General features: G+C 39.0%; 2 protein-coding genes across 5 annotated transcripts in view; one reads left to right on the top strand and one right to left on the bottom strand.

Moving 5' to 3' along the window:
* Positions 1-11,894, top strand: part of LOC109477652 (sodium/bile acid cotransporter 7-like) — a 15,890-nt gene extending 3,996 nt beyond the window's left edge. The window contains exons 6-12 of one of the 2 annotated variants that reach the window (XM_019778988.1): positions 3,802-3,837; positions 5,156-5,304; positions 5,854-5,954; positions 6,372-6,423; positions 6,992-7,065; positions 10,801-10,952; positions 11,473-11,894. In XM_019778988.1, coding sequence (XP_019634547.1) covers positions 3,802-3,837; positions 5,156-5,304; positions 5,854-5,954; positions 6,372-6,423; positions 6,992-7,065; positions 10,801-10,952; positions 11,473-11,493 — 585 coding nt within the window. In that variant the 3' untranslated portion in view covers positions 11,494-11,894. Of the gene's footprint in view, positions 1-3,801; positions 3,838-5,155; positions 5,305-5,853; positions 5,955-6,371; positions 6,424-6,991; positions 7,066-10,800; positions 10,958-11,472 lie in introns of both variants that reach the window. The other variant, XM_019778987.1, reaches the window with a different exon arrangement.
* Positions 11,895-13,333: 1,439 nt separating this feature from the next.
* Positions 13,334-20,953, bottom strand: LOC109477659 (catechol O-methyltransferase-like). Of its 3 annotated transcripts, XM_019779000.1 has the most exons (8): positions 20,864-20,953; positions 19,940-20,126; positions 18,153-18,230; positions 17,683-17,779; positions 15,963-16,156; positions 15,326-15,466; positions 14,570-14,757; positions 13,334-14,024 (listed from the first exon to the last, which is right to left on the bottom strand). In XM_019779000.1, coding segments are annotated over exons 3-8 (660 nt in total). In that variant the 5' UTR covers positions 18,192-18,230; positions 19,940-20,126; positions 20,864-20,953; the 3' UTR covers positions 13,334-14,023. The 3 variants fall into 3 exon arrangements, with proteins under 3 accessions (XP_019634559.1, XP_019634557.1, XP_019634558.1); XM_019778998.1 differs by lacking the exon at positions 13,334-14,024 and having other exon boundaries at positions 14,261-14,757; XM_019778999.1 differs by lacking the exon at positions 13,334-14,024 and having other exon boundaries at positions 14,261-14,757; positions 19,940-20,096; positions 20,864-20,951.
* Positions 20,954-22,619: the final 1,666 nt, after the last annotated feature.

Genomic DNA, 22,619 nt, shown 5'->3' with positions numbered 1-22,619 from the left:
ATTATCGTTTTGTCCTGGATTATCGTTTTGTCCTGGATTATCGTTTTGTCCTGGATTATCGTTTTGTTCTGGATTATTGTTTTGTTCTGGATTATCGTTTTGCTCTGGATTATCGTTTTGTGCTGGATCATCGTTTTGTCCTGTCCCTTTCTTGTAAAACTTCTTAAAATATGCAATGATGCCTCCGATAATGGCAGTAGTAATTGCACCACAGACAGGACCAATAATGCTGCTCGGGTTGAAGCCAATGTTTGCAGGCTTATATTCACGTACCAAGTCCTCTACATCAAGATCTTTAAGCTTCTGTCCTTTATATCTAGCTGGTTGGTCACAAATTATCTGGTCTTCAAATGAAGATCCCGTCATCTGTATTCTAAAGTCATCTATCCTATAGTCACACAACCAAGGGTTGTTGGAAAGATCTACAGAGCGGACGGATACAAGCTTTTGAAAAGCAGCAGCTGGAAGTGTCTCCAGTAGGTTATTTTGAAGAAACAGCTCTCTCGTAGGATCTGGCAGATTTGCAATGCTGCTGATTTTATTGTTGTACAGATGAAGAGATTGCAGCTTTGGTAAGTTATCAAATGGAATAAAAGAGAAGCTGTTGATCTGATTGTATTGTGCATATATAATGTTCAGATGTGGCAGGTTGGCAAACACATTGGGTGGGATAGTCCTGATCTGATTTCTGTAGATATATAGTTGCTGTAGTCGCTGTAAGTTTGTAAAAGTGCCTTGCGGGATGGTACTGATGCGATTGTTGTCAAGGCGGAGGATTTGCAACTGTGGTAGGTTCGCAAAGGCATCTGTGGAGATGGTGTCTATGTAGTTTATCTGCAGGTGTAGCCATCGCAGGTTGGTGAGGTTAGCAAAGACCTGACCTGGAATGGTGCTGATGCTGTTGTTGGAAAGATCTAACCATACTAGTCCATTATACCTCTGGATCTCTGATTGGTTCAGAGAGCCAATTTGATTACCCTCAAGATTTAAGGTAGTGATGTTCAAAGGAAGGTCCTGTGGAATGCTGTGAAGGTCACGACTGCTGCAGTCACAGGATGGTGGACAGCTGCTGCTGCAGCCCAGGCTGCTGTCAGTTTCCTGCAGCAGAATCACCACAGCAAGGAGAACAGCTTTGACTCTGGTCCTGACCATTGTGTTGTGATGAACCTAATTGAAACTTAGAAGGAAAATGTCATTGGTTAAAAAATGACAATAGGAAAATGTCAGTGTTAGAATAGAAGCCAGAATTAATGTAAAAGATAAATGTAAGGCCACACCAATGTAATTTCTTGGAGTTCGACAATCTCATACCTTTGCCGAATACTGTTAAACTTCATGACTGACGACTTGTGTGTGTGTATCTGTGACTCATTGATTATGCAAATTAGATCCTCATTTGCATGACCATGAACTATATCTGTTGATTATGTTAATGTATATACACCCTGTGACAGTCCCACCTTTGCACAGAAGGTTATTCTAACATTTCCTATATCAGATTCTGCATTCCTGTAAATGAGGTCCTGATTTGAATTACTTAAATGTCTGAAAATGTTTTCTTTTTGTATCTGTTGACTTAATTGAGAAGGAACTGACAATTAAGCATTGCAAGATAACATCATAGACTGAATGACTTAAGAATATTGTATAGTATACAATATTCTTCAAGTATGAAATTCCAGGCAGTTACCACTATAGTATATATATATATTTTATGTGTTCATTTTCATGTACCAATATTTGTGATGTCACAAGTTTGAATACTAGTAGTCCTATCATGGAATGCAGAATAGAATATTACTAATTAATTATGCCAATTAGATATGAAAAAAATTACAACAATCCCTCAACCTGAATTCTTTCATGAGGTATCCTCCAAAAACGAAGATTTTTAGATAAACGCTCCAGCAGTTCCAGAACAAGCTGCTAGGGTCCCAAACTTACGTCACTTCAGTCCAATCACATTAGAAGAGCTATCTACCATTCCAAAATCTGTGACCCTAGCATTTGTCCAGGACACAAGATATCAAAGTCACCAAAATTCCGCAGCAGTACCATATCAAGCCAACAGGGGACCAAAATCTGTTCAGTTTGAGATCTCATCAAAATCTACCCAATAAAACCTACCCAATAAAAGCTACTAATTTCATGTGCCTGTGGAGGCAAAGTTATTACAAATTTGGGATTTACATTACATTGAGTATGTACATCTCTATCTAATTTAGCTACATACCAAAAATCATTGAAGATACGTTGTTCCTTTCTGGAAGTATCCGCTTCGATTCTGCTAGAGTAACCCAACCCACACCACTTGTTTCTGACACAATATATAGCTACATGTATCTGCCACCAAAAAATCAAGATCATGGCATACATAGCTGGGACAAAATATTAAAAAATCTGAAGTTCTGCTGCAGTAGTGAGGTCAGCCACAGGAAGCCCACATTTGACCTTGACTATAAATGACCTTGACTCTTCCTAAAATATACCCACATACCAAATATCAATCAACATCATATAAGGCATAAAGGCCTTCTTTTAAAGTTATGTTGACTACAAATATATGGAGGCACACACACAGAGACATAGACAATTCAATACCCTTTTTCATGGATCTGTACCCCCTATATGTGGTGTACCTAACACATAATGTTCTGGACAAAGGTAACAAACAAAAGTGTGAATAGAACAGAACAAAAACACCTAATGTTACATACCAATGAAAGTGAAACTAACCAAAGTTAGTGAACAATCAGGATGGGATGACCGTTTAGAGGCTAAGAGGCACTGGCTCTCCTAACGTACCACCATCTGAAGCACAGATCCTCACATTAAGCTGTCCCGGGTACCAAAATTTCGGTCGACTGAGCTGAAAAAATTTTCGTTGCCACAATAGCCGCAGGTGAAACATTCCACCACACCTACATACCAACTACTCCCATTCTTAAGGAAGTTTGTTTAGTAATTCAAGAAGACCATGGTCAAAGGTCATTGCACATGCATACTAGTACTCACACCACCAGGAAAGCAAGCATCAAAATGTAAAGTACATTACAACTCGTTAAAACGAGACAGTGAACCCATGAAAAATATACTGTAGGAATTTTTGGCAAAATTAGAATATTATAGAATCTCACAGTACGAATTAAAGAGTTTCTAGTTTCAACATTCTTACAAAATGCGGTTGGAGGCTTTGAACTACTTTAACAGTCAAGCATTCTGGTATTGTTGACCCTACCATCACGGTGGTACATACAGTTTAACTCAAAGTCTTACAAAAACTTGTCTTTGTTTTTGACCAGGAGTTAAAAGAAATTAAATTTTGATATGGTGTCAGCAATTTCCCCCACTTGTTAGAAGTGCCAGGTAGAAAATGCATGCGGCAGCATGTATCAGTTTCTTTTTGTCAGAGAGAAATAAAAACTTTAAGTTAATTGAGCAAATAATGCAGAAGATGATAATAAAAATGATACTACATGTACATGCTGGGCAATCTCTGCATTAACATGCTGTGTTGTAACCTTGGGCTCATTTGATATTTGTTTAAAGTTTACTTAGTTGTAATTTAGTTGTTTTGTTGTTTGTTTTTGCCACTGAAAGACAGTCTATCCTCACCTCAGGAAAATTGAAATAGAGAGGCCTGCTTTGGCTCCATGTAAAATAATGTACAGGCATGGACTTCAAAGAAAGGTTTCTGCCATCTCTCTAAGTGAAGTCCATGCCAGTACATTATAACTGACACGTGACATGTTATGGATTTACATTTTTGTTAACTGACAACTTCTTTTACTCCCCATACAGGGTATCTTTGTCACTCCAGTCTTACTACTGCTATTTGTAAGTATGGTTCAATTATTCACAGTGTAAAACTATGTTCTTTATAACTATTGTACTGTATTATACATTGAAAACACATATTATTAACTCGAAGGAGCTTCAAACAAAATAAATACAGTGACCAAATTTGTGGAGGTGAGGTCACGACGAAAACAGTCAAAATAAAACCATCGCAAAAATCTGAAGTTTTACATTTGTTAATTGTTTTACAGCACCTCCAGGTCCTAATTAGATCCAGTAGATTACATAATTTTTATGGTCCATGAGTTTATATTATACGCCCCATCTACTGACTAATAATGGATAGGAATTAACAATGACCAGCTGTAGTCATGCTCAATTACCTACAGACTATACAGTCCACTGTAGTGACCAAAACTTCTTACAAAATAAGCAAGTGGAACAAATTGTGTTGAATAGCTGTAAACACTAATTTTATTTGCATCTAATTGTTTTATGGTCCCATAGTTCCTTATCTATTAATCATTACAGACCAGTGTTTTTAAGAATGGGGGATAAGTTCAGCTTCATCAGCCACCATAAATAATAATACATGTTATTACAGTTTGATACATGTAGGCATGCTGTTTTTGTATAATACTGTCAATTTATTTTTTGCTGGAGCTTGATTTTGCAGTAAAAAGTTTTTCGTGTGTGCAGTTGAAATTATTCTCTCACTACATTGTGCTTCGTTTTTTACCCTCCCTCAAAACAAACATCTCATCTGTTTCAGTAGCCTCTACCAGGCTTCAAAAGTGGCTATAAAGAGTACAAAGTGACCAAATAGACAGATAACTTGCCAAGGGAGTCGGTCCGCTAGAGGAGTAGTTTCAAACTGACAATTCCTTTACTGGACTCCTTTAGCGGACTAACTCCCCTGACATGTTATCTGTCCTTTTGGCCAATTTTTCCTTTTTCAGCCACCTCTGAAGCCTGGTAGAGGCTAACTGTTTTAGTACTGAACATACGTGTAGGTTTTGGACAAAATATACACACCTTTTTCCAGGACAACTTTTGTACAATGTGCATTTAGCTTCTTCAGTACTCAAAAGTTGTAACTGTCAGTGCATTAGACCATTTAAATTTGACATTTTACCAGAGTACACAGTACAGAGTACATGTGTTTCTTATATATTTTTGCAGTTAAGACTTAAAGATAATACTATGTAGGAATAATGAATTGGAAGTAGGTAGTGAGAGCAAGAGGGTTTAAAACTGGGAGGAAAAATGTCAGTTAACAAGTGTAAGGTTTGAATGAGATTGTTCTCCTTTGTGCCATTGATCTTCAATACAGCCATGTCTTGCTGTTCCCCTGCAGCTCGGTTCACCTTCAGCTGTCCCGTACAGCACCATATTTGGACAGCTGACCCTCACGGTGGTGGTGCCTCTCATTGTGGGACAAGTCGTCAGGAGATATGTGAAAGACTGGCTGGAGAAGAGCAAGCCTCCGTTTGGGAGCATAAGCAGGCGAGTTTTGTCTTCAGGATTGAAATACCATCGCCTGTAGGTAAAATTGGAGCTGTGTAGGCATTTCTGATGTACATATCTACCTGCATCTCACCTGCAATGGTTCATGTACTGGGTTATAATATATACACGAAGGTGAATGTGCATTTTATTTGCTGTATGGTGTATGAAGAAAGACTGAATGCGGCTACAGGACATCTCTACGAGACTGTAGACGCAGAACACAGTGAATGATGATGATGGTGTATAAAAGAAATAATGGCAATAATGGTCTCTGAACAGATTTTAGTGTATGATCCATACTTCTAACTTCTGAGTCAGGTGAAGGTAAAATTTGTCTGGTGCAGGTAATTTCAAATATGTTACCTTCACCAGTGCAGAAATGCAGAAAAAGTATCATTCATTTTCAAGCTTTGTAAACATTTCACATAAGTTTGGAATCTCTGGTATATGTATATCTTTTCTCTGATTAGTTGACTGTTTGCATTGTAACTTATGGTTACTAGTATGATATTATGTCAGAAACTGTATTCCCATACTGTATTTCAGCTGTACACTGTTGCTGATCATCTACACAACATTCTGTGACACCTTCAGTAGTTCTGATATTGAACTGGACCACTTCAGTCTGGTCTCCATTGTTTGTGTAGGTATGTATACAACACCATTACTTCTGTACCTGTAAAATGCATTTGCTTGTAAGTAAGTAATTCACTATACAATTTGATTATCTTGGATAACTTTGCGTGGTTAGAGTTCTTGCCTAATGAAATGCTGAATTGAAATTTGTAATGAATGAATGAATTACTTGAATATACTTTAAATGTAATTTACAGTGCTACATGTAGAATAATTTATTATGAAAGCATCATTGCCAGGTCAAAATTATTAATTACTTGTGCTAAAATTTCAATCAAAATTAGGTTATTGTGTCATTAATTTGATTGTTTTATGAGTTGATTGATCAGAGATATCTCAATACAATTTCAATTGTAGTTTTCTTACTTTGTCGTTACTGAATGACAATGTAGATCTAACCCTGTGTCTTTTTTTCCTTTTCAATCCAGTGCTATTGATACAGGTGTGCCTGTTACTTTTTTTGTTCTTCGTCACAAGAAGGTGAGTTGATATTGGTTTGTCCAATTCATGTACTAGTACATTGTAATATGATTTACACAATCATATAGTACATTTTAGTAAGCAGTAAGCATTTTTTTATCAATGTACTTTACATTAAGATGTTGAGAGCCACGATATAGCTACAACCTGTATTATATCAAATAACTTTGGTGTGACATGTGTGACATACCTGTAGAACACATTAATATTTGTTGATGCACAAATGACTAGAACACATCTTAAAGTGACAATGTAGTATCTGTATATTATTTGTCTTTGACACACATCATAATTCACAATATTCAGTATTCCACCATAAAAAAGTAAACTATGATTCTCTAATTAAAAAACTAAAAGAGAACAGCTATACAAGTGTGCATTCAGTTCTGCATTTTGTTTGGCACAACAATACTTACTGTAAATACTTTTGAAATTAAGATAATAGCAGAATTTACATGAATTAGTAATGATACACAATGTCATGTATATGATAATATAATTACATATCTAATGGTTAAGATTTTTGTCATTTATCTGACAGTATATGTCTTATATGTTTTCTCCACAGTCCATCTTTTGGCTTTACTCCATCTGATGTGGTCAGTCTTATGTTTTGTGCAACACACAAGTCATTAACTCTAGGTAAGTACCTAATATATGTACATTGCAACTGTTACTACACATGCTACAACTTCTAACACATGCATGTACAAATAGAAGTGTACTCCAGAATATCCCCATTCTTGATAGATTGAGAAAGGTGGTTTGAGCTTAAAGTTTTTACCTTGACCTCTCAGCTTTGATTACAGTGCTATTTCTTTATTTTAAACACTTCGAATCCTTAAATATCTTCTTCATTTGGCAAGACGTTTCCTGCTCCGAGTGCTTTCCTGAGTCGAACCCAGAACAGTGGCCGTGCTTGTTGGTCCTCGGGCCACACGAGGTACGTTTTCCTGGACATGAGCTGGCGCAGACGGTTGTACCTCTGCACCACGTGTGCCGGGATGTCCTCCAACAGAACCAGAACCAACACGTCCTGTCCCTCTTCGAACAAACGATGCTGGGCAATTTTAAACTCCAGGGTGCACCATCCGCTGCGGACGAACCTTCGCGTGAGCAGGCACAGCGTTTTCCTGCTACCCTGGATCGCTTCCACGATGTTTGTCGTGATGTCGCGTCCGGCAAGGAAGTCGCGGTCGCCGATACACAGTCTGTAATGCGGCTCCGCTTCCTCCAAGTTCGGAATCAGTTCCTGTTGGACCCACCGGATGTCCTCACTGTTATACGACACAAACACGTCATACTCGTATCTGTTTCGGTACGGAATGGCCTGGTACCCACGCAACTTCCCCCTCGCGTACTGATACAGATATCGGATGTACGCGTGATACTTTACAATCACGTATGTTAAGGTTGTATACAGGAAAACTAACGTGGACATGACTATACACATATAGTATCCAGTATAGGACTTACAATCTGGCTTGTAGTCTATGAGGGGAAGGTTTTTCATGTCAGGAGGAGAGGAACACATGTAATATTTGAAACCACTAGTAGAGTAATAATACATTATCCTGACTGATGTGTTATTCCTTCCCCATACAACAAAATCTAGGAGCTGACAGGTGCAGGAAAAAGGATTTTCTGAAAGGTCTAACTTGTATAATATGTTCCAATATTTCAGTGTTTGTGGCCCAATGGAGGTGATCAGGTTATTTTGCATGTAAAGCTGTCGCAGAGAGTATACATGTACATGTTGAAACAGTTTTGGTGATACAGTAGTAAGTCTGTTATAGCTGAGGTCCAAAACTCTCAGGCTGTTTGCATCACGAAACATGCTTGGGTGCAACGATGCCAAGTAGTTTCCGGCTAACTTCAGAGTGTCCAGTTTCTTCAAATGCCAGAATGCTTCTTTTTTGATCCCTTGAAACCCATTTTGTGACAGATCTATCTCCAGTAACTCTGTTAGATTCCAGAAGAGATCAGCCCTATAGTTGTAAGCATAGGGTTGTACGTCAAAAGCCGAATTTGTCACTCTCAAAACTTGCAAATCCAAAACATTTACTGTTCTTCCTCTATCATTGAGAATATTAGAACCCCCACTATCCAAGTCAATAACACGTAGTGAATCCAGGCCTGCAGATAAAATGGCATCAAGCTCAAAGAATGTTCTACCATTTTTCTTTGCCAAAAAGACTTCTAGATTGAAAATATACCTGAATATGCCTTCTTTGGTTGGTTTGTAGTCTGCCTGTAGAAAGCTTATGTCCAGCTGAATCAAATTACCAAGATCTTCAAAGTGATCATCTTCAAGGGAGCGAATCCCAGTGTTTTGTAGTGCCAGAATTTTCAACACAGTTAGGTTTTTAAGATTACCTGGGTGTAGTTGGAAGTTAATGTTATTACCCAGATTAAGTACCTCAAGACTGCCAGAAATAGGGGACAGTACATGTGAGTCTAGTGCTGACAACTTGTTTCCACTCAGATGCAGTTCTTTCAGATTCTCTAAGCCATCAAAAGCACCTATCTCAATGCTAGACATCCAACATTGAGAAAGACGGAGAACTTGTAAATTCTTGAGCTCTGCAAACGATTGCCTTTTCAAGGTAAAAATGTAGTTAAGATCCAACAATAGTTCCTCAACTGTTTGTGGAAGAAAATAAAAGAAGTCATTTTGATATATGTTCAGTCTCATATGGATGAAGTTCAGATACTTGACTGTGCCGTAAGACAACTCGGAAGTATAGGCCCAAAACTCTCGCACTCCACCTTGTACTTCAATGTCACTAAGATCCAGTTCCTGTACTGTCTTCAAAGCATTTAGAGCTCTTTCCTGTATGTGAGACAAACTTTCCACAGTTGCTGAGAGAGACAATGCATGTAGTGACTTATTTTTAAGGATACTGAAGTCACTTGCTGAGATGTTTTTGATGTAGTTGCCTTGAAGACTTATGGTTTGTATCTTAGACATACCTCTGAAAATATCAAGACTGGCTGATGTGATGTCGTTCCTTCCAAGGTTGACGTCTTGTAGGTTAGGGAGCATTCTCAATGCTTCTGGAATAGCCATTAGCCTTGCTGTAGAGAGATCCAACTTCCTTAGGGACTGCAGAGGAAGGAGAACCTCTGGGCGAATGTAAACTAGTGGATTTTCTTTCAGGTTTAGTTCCTCCAGTTGCTGTAGGTTTGCAAAGGCCTGGTCTTCCATGGAGGTTATGCCGTTGGTACAGAGTTTGAGTTGCAGGAGGTTGTCCAGTCCGTGGAACGAGTCGTTCGCTAGTGTATGAATCCTGTTGTCGCTAAAGTCCAAGGCTATTGTTTCCTGTGGCAGTAGAGGAACTGATTCCAGATCCAGCTCACTACAGTCCACGAAGGTGGTGTTAAAATTCCAACACGGAAAGGCATCATTTCTGACTGCTGATACGCCATACTTCCAGGCAGAATGGCCCAGAAGAACACAAACAAAGAGCCACAGTTGGGACATGTTGCTCGTTGTTCTCTCACTTCACGTGGTCTATGGAATTATGATGTGTGTCAGGCTGCAACTACACTACAGCATCTAACCTTCAGCAGAACACACCAGCTTTGCAGGCACACTGACAACTTCTCCTTTACATGAATAATTTAAATGCAAGTGTTTGGTTTCACTTCTGTCCCACGAGTGTGCTTCTACAGACTTTCAGTTCCTCCTTGACTGCCTTTTTTGGGCTGTTTCCAGCTTAACTTCCTTTCCTGTTTCAGACAGGGCATTGTTCCCAAACTGACTCACTTCCTTGTTTTGGCTTGATTCCAAAATTAAAACCCTTGAACTTGAAGCAGCCTTTTCTATTCAAAGAATTGTGCAAACAGTGCACAAGTGTGTGGTACTTCTGCATTTTTTCATTGTGTGCTGACTAGATGTAATGTACCCTTTTACAGTTCTCAATTATAACGTGAAGCACATGTACATGTACATGCATATCTATATAATTTCAAGTTTTTTTTTCATCTTCACCTTCAAAGTTAATTTTTCATCTTCACCACCACCTTCCATCATTTGATGGAATTTTGCTGCTTATGCCGAACAAAAATTGGTGTGTATAAGATATGGACAGACATGTCATTAAACTAAGCTTAGTCTCCCAGCAAAATTTTCCCCAAAATGCAGGAAGTAGCGTTTCAGGGGTCCAAGATTAAAAAAAGGTTTTTCGTTCAAAAGCATGCCCCCGGACCCCCCTATAATTGTCTGGCCTTTATCGCTCGACTATGATGTTACAGACAAAATTGAGAACTAAATTTTAGACTGCCTAGAACACTGACTGACATGTGATTCAGAAAGACAAGGATTACACACAATGTACCTTCACAGAAGTTAACTGTATCTTCTTTGTGTTGCAGGCATTCCCATGTTGAAGATAGTGTTTGCTGGTTATGAACACCTGTCAGTCATCTCTATCCCCCTCCTGGTGTACCACCCCACACAGATCCTGCTAGGGGGGGTACTGGTCTCCCCCGTCAGGACATGGATGCTCGCTGCTCAGAAAGTAAAAGTAACGTAAATATCCTCCCTACTTCCATCCATATCTAAGATTCTTAAAGGCATCGAATGTAATTTCAGAGTGGCAAAACAAGAAGATATTCTGCATGTGGAAATCTGTCTGATATTGACAATACATAATTGCCATTTCTTAGTCATCATTTTATACTTCAACTTTTTGGAATAGCCCCAAAACAAACGTGAGGAGTCCCTTTATTTTTTGGTACCACCAATAATAGCTTCTTTCTTTGGAAATCCAGTTTTGCCGCCTTGAAATTGCATTTCATGCCTTTAAGGAAAAAATTGGGTTTGTAAGGAGTAACTGTTAGTCAGTGATTTTGAAAAAAAGGGGCTCATAAATACTAGTTTAGAGTCTATTTTTTAATTGTTTAGTTTGGTGGGATTAGATTTTAGTAGTGTCTGAATTTTTTTTTAAAATTGCTAAAACGAATCCATGATGCGAATTCAAAGCACTTTACACCTCTACTTCATAGTACATGTACATGTATTTCACCCATGTTTCTTTCTTCCAGCGGAGCGAGCAAGTCATCTAACACCAACTCCCATCCTGCAGCAGGAGAAGTGGTATAACATCACCCAATATTATTGTAGATATAAAAAATAGGAAAGGTAACCTCAGCTTGGGCAGGTGTGAGTCTGTTACCATGGTAACCACAGCTCATTGCCATAGCAACACCAATACTAGCAATTTGAGATTGAATAACACCCTGGGTAACAGATAGGGAACAATCATGGTATGGGGAAGTAGTACTAAGTATAATTTTTCAGGGAATACAAAGTTTTCAATCTGTGCTACCTTATCTGCTTACTCTTGTGCAATCATTTCTAACACTATCCTGGTGAGTAGAGGAGAGAACAGTTAGAAATTGACTAGGTACATTTTCTCAGTCCTACTTTCTTCATTCCAGTTAATATGTGCATTTTTCATCTTGTAATGTAAAGTGAATAACCTCCCATCTATGAAAGGCCACAAGTTGCAATAAGAGATAGTGCGTTATACATGTATAATCACTTGGTCATTGTTGCAGGATGTAACATATAGGACATGTACATGGAACACAGGGCCCAAAAGTTGTGTACATTCCAGGATATAATATAGGTCCGTATTTCCTGTATCAGGATAAGAAAATATTCCAGTAAGAATTTTTTAATGTGGGAATTGTACAATTTTTATAGCAGTGAACCAATGACGAAATATGAAATTTTGTGGTGTATGTTGTATGGACTAGCTATGGAATGGTGAGCTGCATGGAATGGTGAGCTGCAGGCAGCTATAGGGAGTGTAAAACTTATGGGTATCTTATATTTACACTTGTACAGTGTCATAAATCAAATTGTACCTCCATACACTATATGGCACGTTGAGTTTTAGGGAATAAATCATGACAAAAGTGTTGGAATTTTCTTGTGTTACCTTTTGATAATTGATGTACAAATATGTATATTATTTGATTCGGTTTGATGCAAAAGGCAACAAAAAAAGGGATCAGATAGTAACAAGTTTGCGAGAAAAATCCGTATAGACGAAGCACATCTAATCCTTGATTAAGTTGATATAACGTCTGGCCCTTGATATGACGTGAGTGGGAAACCGTTGAAAATGGTCTGGAGAAGATTTGTGAGTTTTATTTCCAGTAAACGGTAGATTTTTTTGGATGCGTGAAAACTAAAATGACAGAAATATTGGCGAAAAAGCTCCGTATTCAACCGCACGTAAAAGCCGTTCTAGGAATGTTTTTATGAAAATGAACAGATGCGAGACTAAAACGGTTCTTTTCTGATGAATTCATGGTACTTGTGTATTCCGGACGAGCCTCAATGTCAAGAACGAGAGCAAGAAAGACCTGAAGTAAAAACCCCATAAGAGCCCATCGCGTTTCCCAACTCGCGAATTGGCCAAATCTGGGAATGAGCGAGGCTTCCTTAGCGAGATACGGACCTTTTCGGAACGCGGGCTCGGATATGGGGGTGTGATAGGGGATGAATTTCCACTTTTTCAATTTTAGAAAAATCAAACTTTTGACATCTTTCGTCCTCCTTGTTTCCAGAGTATACTCATTGTAGTCTCCATTCTATTCCTACGTAATGCCTTCCATCACATTTTCTTCGTTCTCGAGTTATACCCCAAAATGTGATTTTGCGATCAGCTGATCGCTTGCAGAACTGGTCACATCCTTTGCAGAAGCGAGTTTTTCGCTGTCGATCTCATTACCATAAGAATGAAAACCAAGCAGATGATGGGAGGGAAAATCGTAACTTATGAGGATTACCATAGTATAATACGCCTCATTCTTTCGGAAACATGATGATACAATTGATAAGACGTTTTCCCAACAACTCATCGGTCATTGGCTCAAAAATTTATTTTCCGTCTCATAAAACTACATGTAGACATGGCACAACTGAATCTCCATCACAAATACTGCAGTTTAATTTTATTCTTCTGACTAGTGCCACTTTTGGAACTTTTCAAATACAGGAAAAAAAAGACATGATTCTTGTTTCAACTAATGTTTATGATCACTCTTTTGACAATTTAGACTGATTTATTTCATAATCGACGTTATTATATGTCGCCTCCAAATACACAGACATATGCGGCTTCTTAATAGCATTAATGGGATATTGCGGGTTAGAGTACTGATTGTATAGTCAGGTTGAAAGCTACACGACTTACATGTATGGCACATGAATTACATGCTGATCATGATGACTAAACAAAAGTATACACTTGTAAATCGTCAACGTAAAATGTAGTCGAGTCTACATTATACCGCTATTCTATTCTGCTATGTTCTTTTACATGAAAACTAACATTTAAACATGGTTGTTTTGGTACAGGCACATAATACAGACGGTCAAACAACGTTTTCTATGCACTGTTCTCACAAAGGAACATACATTTAGCCAAACATTTTAGCTCATGCCTATAACAAACCATCCCATAGCGTACATGGCCCATGTACTTGTCCACAAGTAGCCCTGGTCACGAACCCAAAGGTTTGAAGTCTCTGATTTCTTGTTAACTAGAGTGGTACCTTGGACTCACCATTGCACGCATTATGTTGGAATGAATGAATGAAGAACTTTTCATTCATTGTACATACATATCCACTGTGTTAAGTACAGATCACAACAGATGAATAGTTTGTATGTAACGTTACACACGCGTGATCAAGCTACATGCAGCACTAGCACTGTAATCTATGAAGTAAAGCTAGACTTCTTTTCACTTCTCTATGGTAGTAATGAAACTTTTGTCTAAGATCGATATCATTAGAAATGTGAATTATTTGCCTGTATTTCATAAGTGTATGTTGTAATCGGTTCAAATCTCTCGCTCATCGTCGTATAAACTACATTTTACAACAAAATGGTGTTCATCTTCTATCTAAATTACATTCTACTAAAAACTAAATTCTACTACAAAATGGTATTCATCCTCTATCTAAATTATATTCTACACACATGTACTACAAACTACACACGACTACGAAATGGTGTTCATCCTTTAATTTATTCTATCTAAATTATATTCTACTACAAACTACATATATTTCCACCACAAAATGGTGTTCATCCTCTATCCTATCTAAGTTACAATATTATCATATCCGTCTGTGGTAGTAGACCGCCTTCATCATGCCGTCCTGTACGGTGTTCCCGTCCACCGTCCGTACCGTGGCGGGGTGGAAGGAACACTCGTACCGGGGCGAGCCGCGCACGTACTTCAGGAAGTCCGGGGCACCGGGATGCATCACGTTATCCGCCAGGATCACAGACCCCGTGGACAGGAGCTGAGGGGGACAACGTAAAAAAAATACATGAAGCATATTAAGCTATTATATAGCAAGTAATCTCCAATTCTATCGGTGCCCAAGCCTGCAATAGATAATAAGGCAGTATCCAACAGACTATACCGAAACTCATGCAATGGATGCTGTCAGTGCAGTCAATTTTATTCTCGAAATCGTTTTGGTCTTAATGAAGAAACATGACTTTTATTCTATCTGACAACAGGAAGATTTCACATCTCCGTGAAATATGTATTTCTTTTAGAATTTCTCGTTTTATTTATTATTATGAATTTCTCTGTTTATATAGTCCTATTCCTTTTTTTATTGGCATCCGTCCAACAGTTTCTCGGTCAGTTCCTGGGACATAACTTTCCGTGTCTGGCCTTTTGTGGTCTGTGGTTAGGGCATTCTCTCACCCACGTGCTGTGACTCGACTGTAAGACCACACAAGCAAACACACATACACAAACACACATCGCAAACATTTTAATTACCTCAGTCTGTACTCAGATATCCTATAATTAGATGGTTCATAATACATAAAAACAAAGACGGCATGACGGCTTACCTCGTGTCTCTCTAGCAGTTTTAAATCCGTGGTGTACAGAGACTCGGCGTGGTCCAGAAACACGAAGTCCACCTGTGAGACGCCATGTTGGCTCTTCAGCTGAGGAATGACTTGACTGGAACTACCAACGATCATCTTAACCTGGGTAATGGGGGAGATCATGTATAATGTATCGTTAGTACTTGTAGTATACATATGTGTATGTGTATGTGCGTGTATGTGTATCTCTTTTTCTCTCTCTCTCTCTCCGTCTCTCCGTCTCTCTGTGTTTGTGTGTCTGTGTGTATGTATGTGTGTGTGTGTGTGTGTGTGTGTGTGTGTGTGTGTGTGTATGTATGTGTGTCTATCTGTGTGTGTGTGTGTATGTATGTATGTGTGTGTGTGTCTATGTATGTGTGTGTTTGTGTGTGTGTGTGTGTGTGTGTGTGTTTGTGTGTGTGTGTCACAGTGTGTGTGTGCTTGCGTGCGTGTGCTTGCGTGCGTGTGTGCGTGCGTGTGCGCGTGTACTTTAACTTGTTACCGTCATACATGGTTCATGATCCCATCTAGACAAATCAGAACTTCCATTCCACCACGAAAAGTTCCTTGATTAGTTGTATCAACGCAGCATAGCTGTGAACATGTTTGTCTTCCTCACCATTTTGCCCAGCCCCGCGTGTCTAACGGTGTCCCGGGCGATATCAGCAAACTTCTGACTGTGTTCCACACCGATCACCCTCCCGCCCGTCCGCAGCTGCCTGGCCATGCGGATGGCGGAGTAGCCACAGTACGTCCCTAGTTCCAGGCACACTTTTGGTTGGAGGTCTCGTATCGCCTGATCAAGCACGACACCTAGCGAGAAAGGTAAAAAATGTCACAGTAGTTGACGGACGTGTTGTGATGCCTACACATTCGTTTACAGTAGGTTCTAATCGTTTGGAAATTAAAATGTTAACGGAAAGACTGGAACTGCAGGTGATATCTGTGACTGTAGGTTTCTAATAACCATTCAGTCGTAACCATTCATTACACGTGCACATTAATTACATCTTACAAATCGTATAATTTGCATCAGTAACGCAAGGTTACCAGTTTACGGTCGAATTATGGAAAATTCCATTTTTTGTGAAAACGCATGGGCAGAACTAAATATTTAACCCTTGTGAAGAAACAGTAGTTCGTCGGTTATAAAAGTGTGTGCCGTGTCATTTCTTCCCTGCGTTTTTTGTGCCGTGCCAGCTTTTATTTATTTAGTAGTTAACAGTGGAGAATTGCTCTAGGGTGACCAATTAACGGTCACTTGGACCTTTGTCCTTGTATGCTCTGCGTATAAGCGCACATAAACAAACACTTTCTGCAAAAAAATACCGAAGTGGTCAACAACAAACCACGGTAAAATGTCAGTGTGTAGCCCACTGTCGCATGCAGTAGCGCTGTGGTGCTAAATGAGGCTGGACCTGCATTTTTCCCTTAGTAGAACGTGACATAATGGCCCAAGATGTTCCATTAAACCGTTGCAATAGATAACAAGCGTCTATGCCCCTCCAGACACAACGGAACGTCGTGAAAACCCGAGCAAACTTTTTGCTACGGACGCAGGAAGCCATTTTGGCATTTTTGCATAAATTAATGTGCAACAGCGCCACGGTGCGACTTTTACGTACCTTCCTGCAGTTTAAAACCGTGACGTCACCTGATGCAACGATGATGATGATCAAAATGGCGTTCGAAAAAACGCTAGTCGGCGAGAACTGCCACTGTACTTTTGCTTGTTTATTTCAAGGTGTTTGAAAGTTTCATACCTCACAACACCATGGATGATTGAAATAAGAAAGCCAGGTTTGATGCCAGCTATCGTTACAATTTCCTAGCATTCTTGGGATTTTAAAAAATCGACGAAATGTTGAGTATTGTATTATGTGAAAAACACAACATGCGTCCAAGGCCATGTTACCTTGCTGTCCCGTCATATCGGAAGATACTCTGCTGTGTCGCTGAATGCAAACTTATTCCCATCCAGTGAATAAATAAAAGACACATATAAGGATCATATTCATGTTATTCTTTGTTGCTCACGACCGTTGATTTTTGGCTGGTACACCTCGAAGCGTGGCCGTGTCACTAACTGACCGTAAACTGGTCCTGCACGTAAACTGGTAACCTTGCGTTACCTAGCATGCATATGTACAAAAATACCACTGAATTGCATGTATCAACCTGAGCACTTGAGTAAAGAAGAATGAACAGATAAAGCAAGACAATTGCAAGTCAGAATAAAAACTTGTGCCTCATTTGATTTTTTTGTAGATCATCTGAAATTTCTTTAGAATTTTAGAGGCTTTAGAATCATTGATCATACGGCTGCGAGAGTTCTTTACCTTTTGTTTCTCCCACGTGCATGGTCCATTCTAGATCAGATGAAAACTTGTCGAAGGCTTCAAGGACACTAAGAGGATGACCGCTCTTACTGTGCCCCTAGCGGAAATATGAAGAAGTACAGCTCGAGTTAAAAAGGAATAATCCTAACGTCATTTCACAACTTAAGGAGACAATCATAATTAAACATTATAGTATGATCGAAAGGGAAAACTAGTATGATCAGCAGTATGTCAGGACATTTATCTCCAGAAATGTTACCGAAGATTTACTAATACACGTAATTATAATCTAAATGTAGACAGTGTTAAGAACTTGAACATGTACTCTCAAAGAACGTATCAAAATCCGTCCCCGCAATCATGAACAAGACTCCTCTGGCTTGGCATGGAAGCTGATCAAATTGAAGAAATGAGAAAACAAAATTAAAGAGTATATGTTCTACAGACTTTTATAGACTTTGTTAGCTTACCCTAACGTAGTCTCGTAACCGTTCTTCCTTAGTGCTCATTTGTTCCAACAGGTACGCGGACGACTGCGGTCGAATCACCTGTGCGACATTACGGAGTTAGTCACGAAAATAAACACGGGAAACAGTGCAGCGACATTTTTGTAAAATAATGTCGAGCACTGATTACCATACAGATCATCATCAGTAAATTAACAAAATCATCCTTAGGTAGGGCTTCACAGACTTTAAACAACAGCAACAAAGCTGTTAGTTTAGATAAAACCGTTACCTGTCTACTTCTTTAAAACGTTTCAGTCGAACCAAAGTTAAAATCACATGAATTGCATGACTACACTGACTGTACTCATCCTACTTCCTTCTTTTTATTCTATAGTTCTATGTCTATTCTTCCTTCTTTTTATTCTATAGTTTTATATCTATTCTTCCTTCTTTTTATTCTATAGTTTTATATCTATTCTTCCTTCTTTTTATTCTATAGTTTTATATCTATTCTTCCTTCTTTTTATTCTATAGTTTTATATCTATTCTTCCTTCTTTTTATTCTGTAGTTTTATATCTATTCTTCCTTCTTTTTATTCTATAGTTTTATATCTATTCTTCCTTCTTTTTATTCTATAGTTTTATATCTATTCTTCCTTCTTTTTATTCTATAGTTTTATATCTATTCTTCCTTCTTTTTATTCTATAGTTTTATATCTATTCTTCCTTCTTTTTATTCTATAGTTTTATATCTATTCTTCCTTCTTTTTATTCTAAAATCCATCGGTCTTGCCAATTTTAAATTCGTAATCGACACAACAATGAAGAATATTACCGACCAACGCAAGGAAAAGTCAACGCAATGAGAATACGGGTGTACATTACATCGCTCAGCTTACAATGCAAACGTTTTTAGAGTGTAATGTGTAAGAACACTTTGTGTGGCCATTACTGTTAAATCTCTGCATGGGAGCAAATTGAATTTCCATTGTATGTAGTAGTACTACGTATTTCCCCATAGCTCAAGTCCTACACTAAGCAAATAACGAAATAAAACAGCCTCTGCTAACATTTACTTAGCGTCACGCTTGGGTAATTATTCTGTTGAGTCTTTCTATAGTTACACGTTACGTTTATTTTTAGTTCTGTCGAGCTATACCACTAATGACGAAATAAGGTGACCACTGCAAATACTAGTACATGACAATCTCGAATTTTACTCATAACCGTGTGCCTAGTTCAAAAAGTTTGTCTATATATCGTGCTACTGTACAAAATCATAGAAGGAGCTTTAAAATCTGAAGGCACATAGTTTTTTTCTAGATTGGGATCAGTGTATTGTAAAGGGGTGGGAATAGAAGTTCATACGGCTAAAGGGACAACAGTATTACACATGCACAAGATAACTGTTAGTCAAGCAACTGGATAGATTTTTAAAACTGTCAGATGTCTCAAGTAACATTCACTAATTGACGAAACGTAGTGGTTGCTACTTGAAACGTTTGACAGTTTTTAAAATCTATCCAGTTCCTTGAGTAACAGTTTTGTTGTGTATAGCATTACCTGAATGTCTAACCTTCGTCGACTTAAATACCACACATGATGCACTTCACTGGTAAGTATAGAGAGACACATACACCTCTAGTCTGTCAGTAAGAAACGTCCTAAACTTATTACGCCAGTGCGGCAATTTTCTTAGTAATTAATGCTCCTTGGTGACCACTGTTTGAAAAAAATGCGATGCCATTATCGTCAAGGTCACTGCAAAGTCAAGGTAAGTAGAAGACAAATAAATGAACAATACACACCTAATACAGGTATGGACCCCTGGAATTCACAAATTTGTTGGAGGAAAGAAGGTCGTCCGATGAGTTCAGTACAGGGTTACTAGGCCGCACAAACCTCCAGGTGGTACCGGCGCCGGTAACTCACCTTACCGGTGTGGTGTCCGTTGTGCTTGAGAGCCTGCCCGTGAATAAACCACATATGACCTAGCTACCAGTGGAATAGGCCATGTCAGATTTTGGGGGAGGATGAGCTCTTACAGTACCTTAAAAATCGTGGTTACTAAGTGTGAGTGCGGTGCGAGTGCAATTTGACGACTTATATATTAGTTCGTATATAAAGAAACTCACAACGAAGGACGCCCTTATTCTAGTAGCGTTGAGCCAATGAGAAGATTTTCGGTAAATTCCTGTGATACCAGTGGTTTGCTCCCATTGTTTGATGAGCCAGGATTGGTATGAAAGGAACCGTAACGCGATCCAGGATGACATGCTATGAGCGTTCAGGTTAAGTAGTTTTGTGTTTCCCTAAACAAAGTAGGATTTCATCATGATACTCGACATGAAGTGCTCTGGGGTTTGTCCGAATTTAATATTTCGTAGGAAACGTTATCTTTATTCAGTGTACATATATTAATTAAGTTTACGCGCTTCGTTGTTCCAATAAGATTTTTCTTTCTCATTCCTAGTAAATGACATTTGGGTGAATAGAAATGCAGCTATGGAAGGAACCAGAAGAGAAACTGTGCTACAATGTGCGAACGTGTCAATAGGAAAACTTACAAATATTATCAATAGTTCTACATTGCAAATTCTTGACTTTATAAAAAGTTACCCCCCACGCATATCCTATGATAGCCTTTTTGTGAATACTTTTGTTGCCGGTAACAATTCAGTAAATATCAACTATTATTGTGGCAACAGCCGGTAGACAAATCCCCATCTCACCTACTGAACTCGCTGTGGTTGACGCCAACAAACACTACCATGTCACGTCGTTACCAGATACGGCCAGGTCAGTGACTTGATCTGGGTAATCAGAGCACGTATTCTGTGACCTTTGACCTATATATGACAAAAGCCATTTGTCTTCTCGTTGGCCACCCCCGGCCTGGCCTTTTGATCTCCTGTGGAGGGGTAAGAGGTATCAGTGGTACCGTGGGGCTAACGTTCTGTCGTTTGGGGGGTAAAGTAGACATCAGTCTACCGAAAATGTCTCCTCTTGTCTCTTTGCTGATGTCTCGGTCAAAGGTCAGCGAGTACCTGACCCTGATGACCCTGATGACCGAGATCACGTCGCTGTAGGTTCATCACCTCGTATTTACAAACGATACTAAACATTCTGACACATGTAGATTCTGTGGCTGTGTTACATATTTGAGGAATGGTTACCATTAGCAACATCAAGTTCACCTGTTCATTTTTTAAACACCCCCCCCCCCCAGCTTAGCTCACACTAAACGTTGTACGCCTCCCATATCGCTGATAGTTGGTATCGTCTGATGACCTAGTTACATCGCCTCAACTGCAGTGCATCTGTACACCAACCTGAAGTAGGCCGCCGATTGGGCCGCCGATTCGTAGCCGCCCTTTCAGCCGCCGATTCGGGACTAAACCGAGCATAGCAGCTGATTCAAATACAGATTCGAAATCCCAGAAATTTCCTAAATCGACCCCAAAGAAAAATCACGAATGGGGAATTGTTGCAAATGGTCTGTAATAACGCATAGAATATCAATTCAAAGATGAATAAAATCATAAAGTACCAATTAAACGATAAAGTGCAAATTAAAGACTTAAAAACGACACCTAGCGACAATATCATAATCTGCTGATGCTGGCGGCCGATTCAAGTGAATGGTCTCCACCCTCAGGTGCTAAACACCTTGCGTGAGATTAACCATATAATTCTATAACTCGTAATGACTTTATAATGATCCATACTTTGATATTCTAGTAAGAAAAGTAACGCACACGACGTCGTTATTATGTCATGTCGCGTTAAATCAACGAAAATGGCGGGCAGTTGTACCGTAACTCGTCTCCACCTATAAGTGTTAAACACCTTGCAGCAGGGTAGCAATATAATTTTACAACATACAATGACATTCAATGCCTTTATAATGATCCATACTTTGATATTCTAGCAAGACAAGTAACGCACATAACGTCGTTTTGACGTCACGTCGTCTTAAACTGAATAGAAATGGCGGGAAGTTGTGGCAGTAGCTGGTCTCCGTTCTCAGGTGTTTAACACCTTGCAGCAGAGTAATCATATAATTTTACAGCGTGCAATGACTTTCAATCGCTTTATAATGATCCATACTTTGATATTCTAGTAAGAAAAGTAACGCACACGACGTCGTTTTGACGTCATGTCATCTTAAAATAAAGAACATGGCGGACAGTTGTACCGTAACTGGTCTCCACCTATAGGTGTTTAACACCTTGCAACAGAGTAACCATATAATCTTAAAACTTGCAACGACTTTCAATTCCTTTATAATGATATTCTTTTCAGAAAAGTAACGCACACGACGTCGTGTTGACGACATGTGGACTTAAAGTAAAGAATAACTGCAAATTAACGAGTTGAAAACGACACCTAGCGACAATATAATAAACTGAAGCTGAAGCGAAGCTGGCCGCCGATTCGAGTAAAGATGGCGGGAAGTTGTAACAAAAACACCTTGTAGCAGAGTAA

Source organism: Branchiostoma belcheri, unplaced genomic scaffold (genome assembly GCF_001625305.1).
Source record: "Branchiostoma belcheri isolate BF01 breed outbred unplaced genomic scaffold, Haploidv18h27 scaffold40, whole genome shotgun sequence".
NCBI classification, from domain to species: Eukaryota; Metazoa; Chordata; class Leptocardii; order Amphioxiformes; family Branchiostomatidae; genus Branchiostoma; species Branchiostoma belcheri.
Note: the sequence above shows the minus strand (reverse complement) of the source record. Positions and strands in the feature narration are given on the sequence as shown.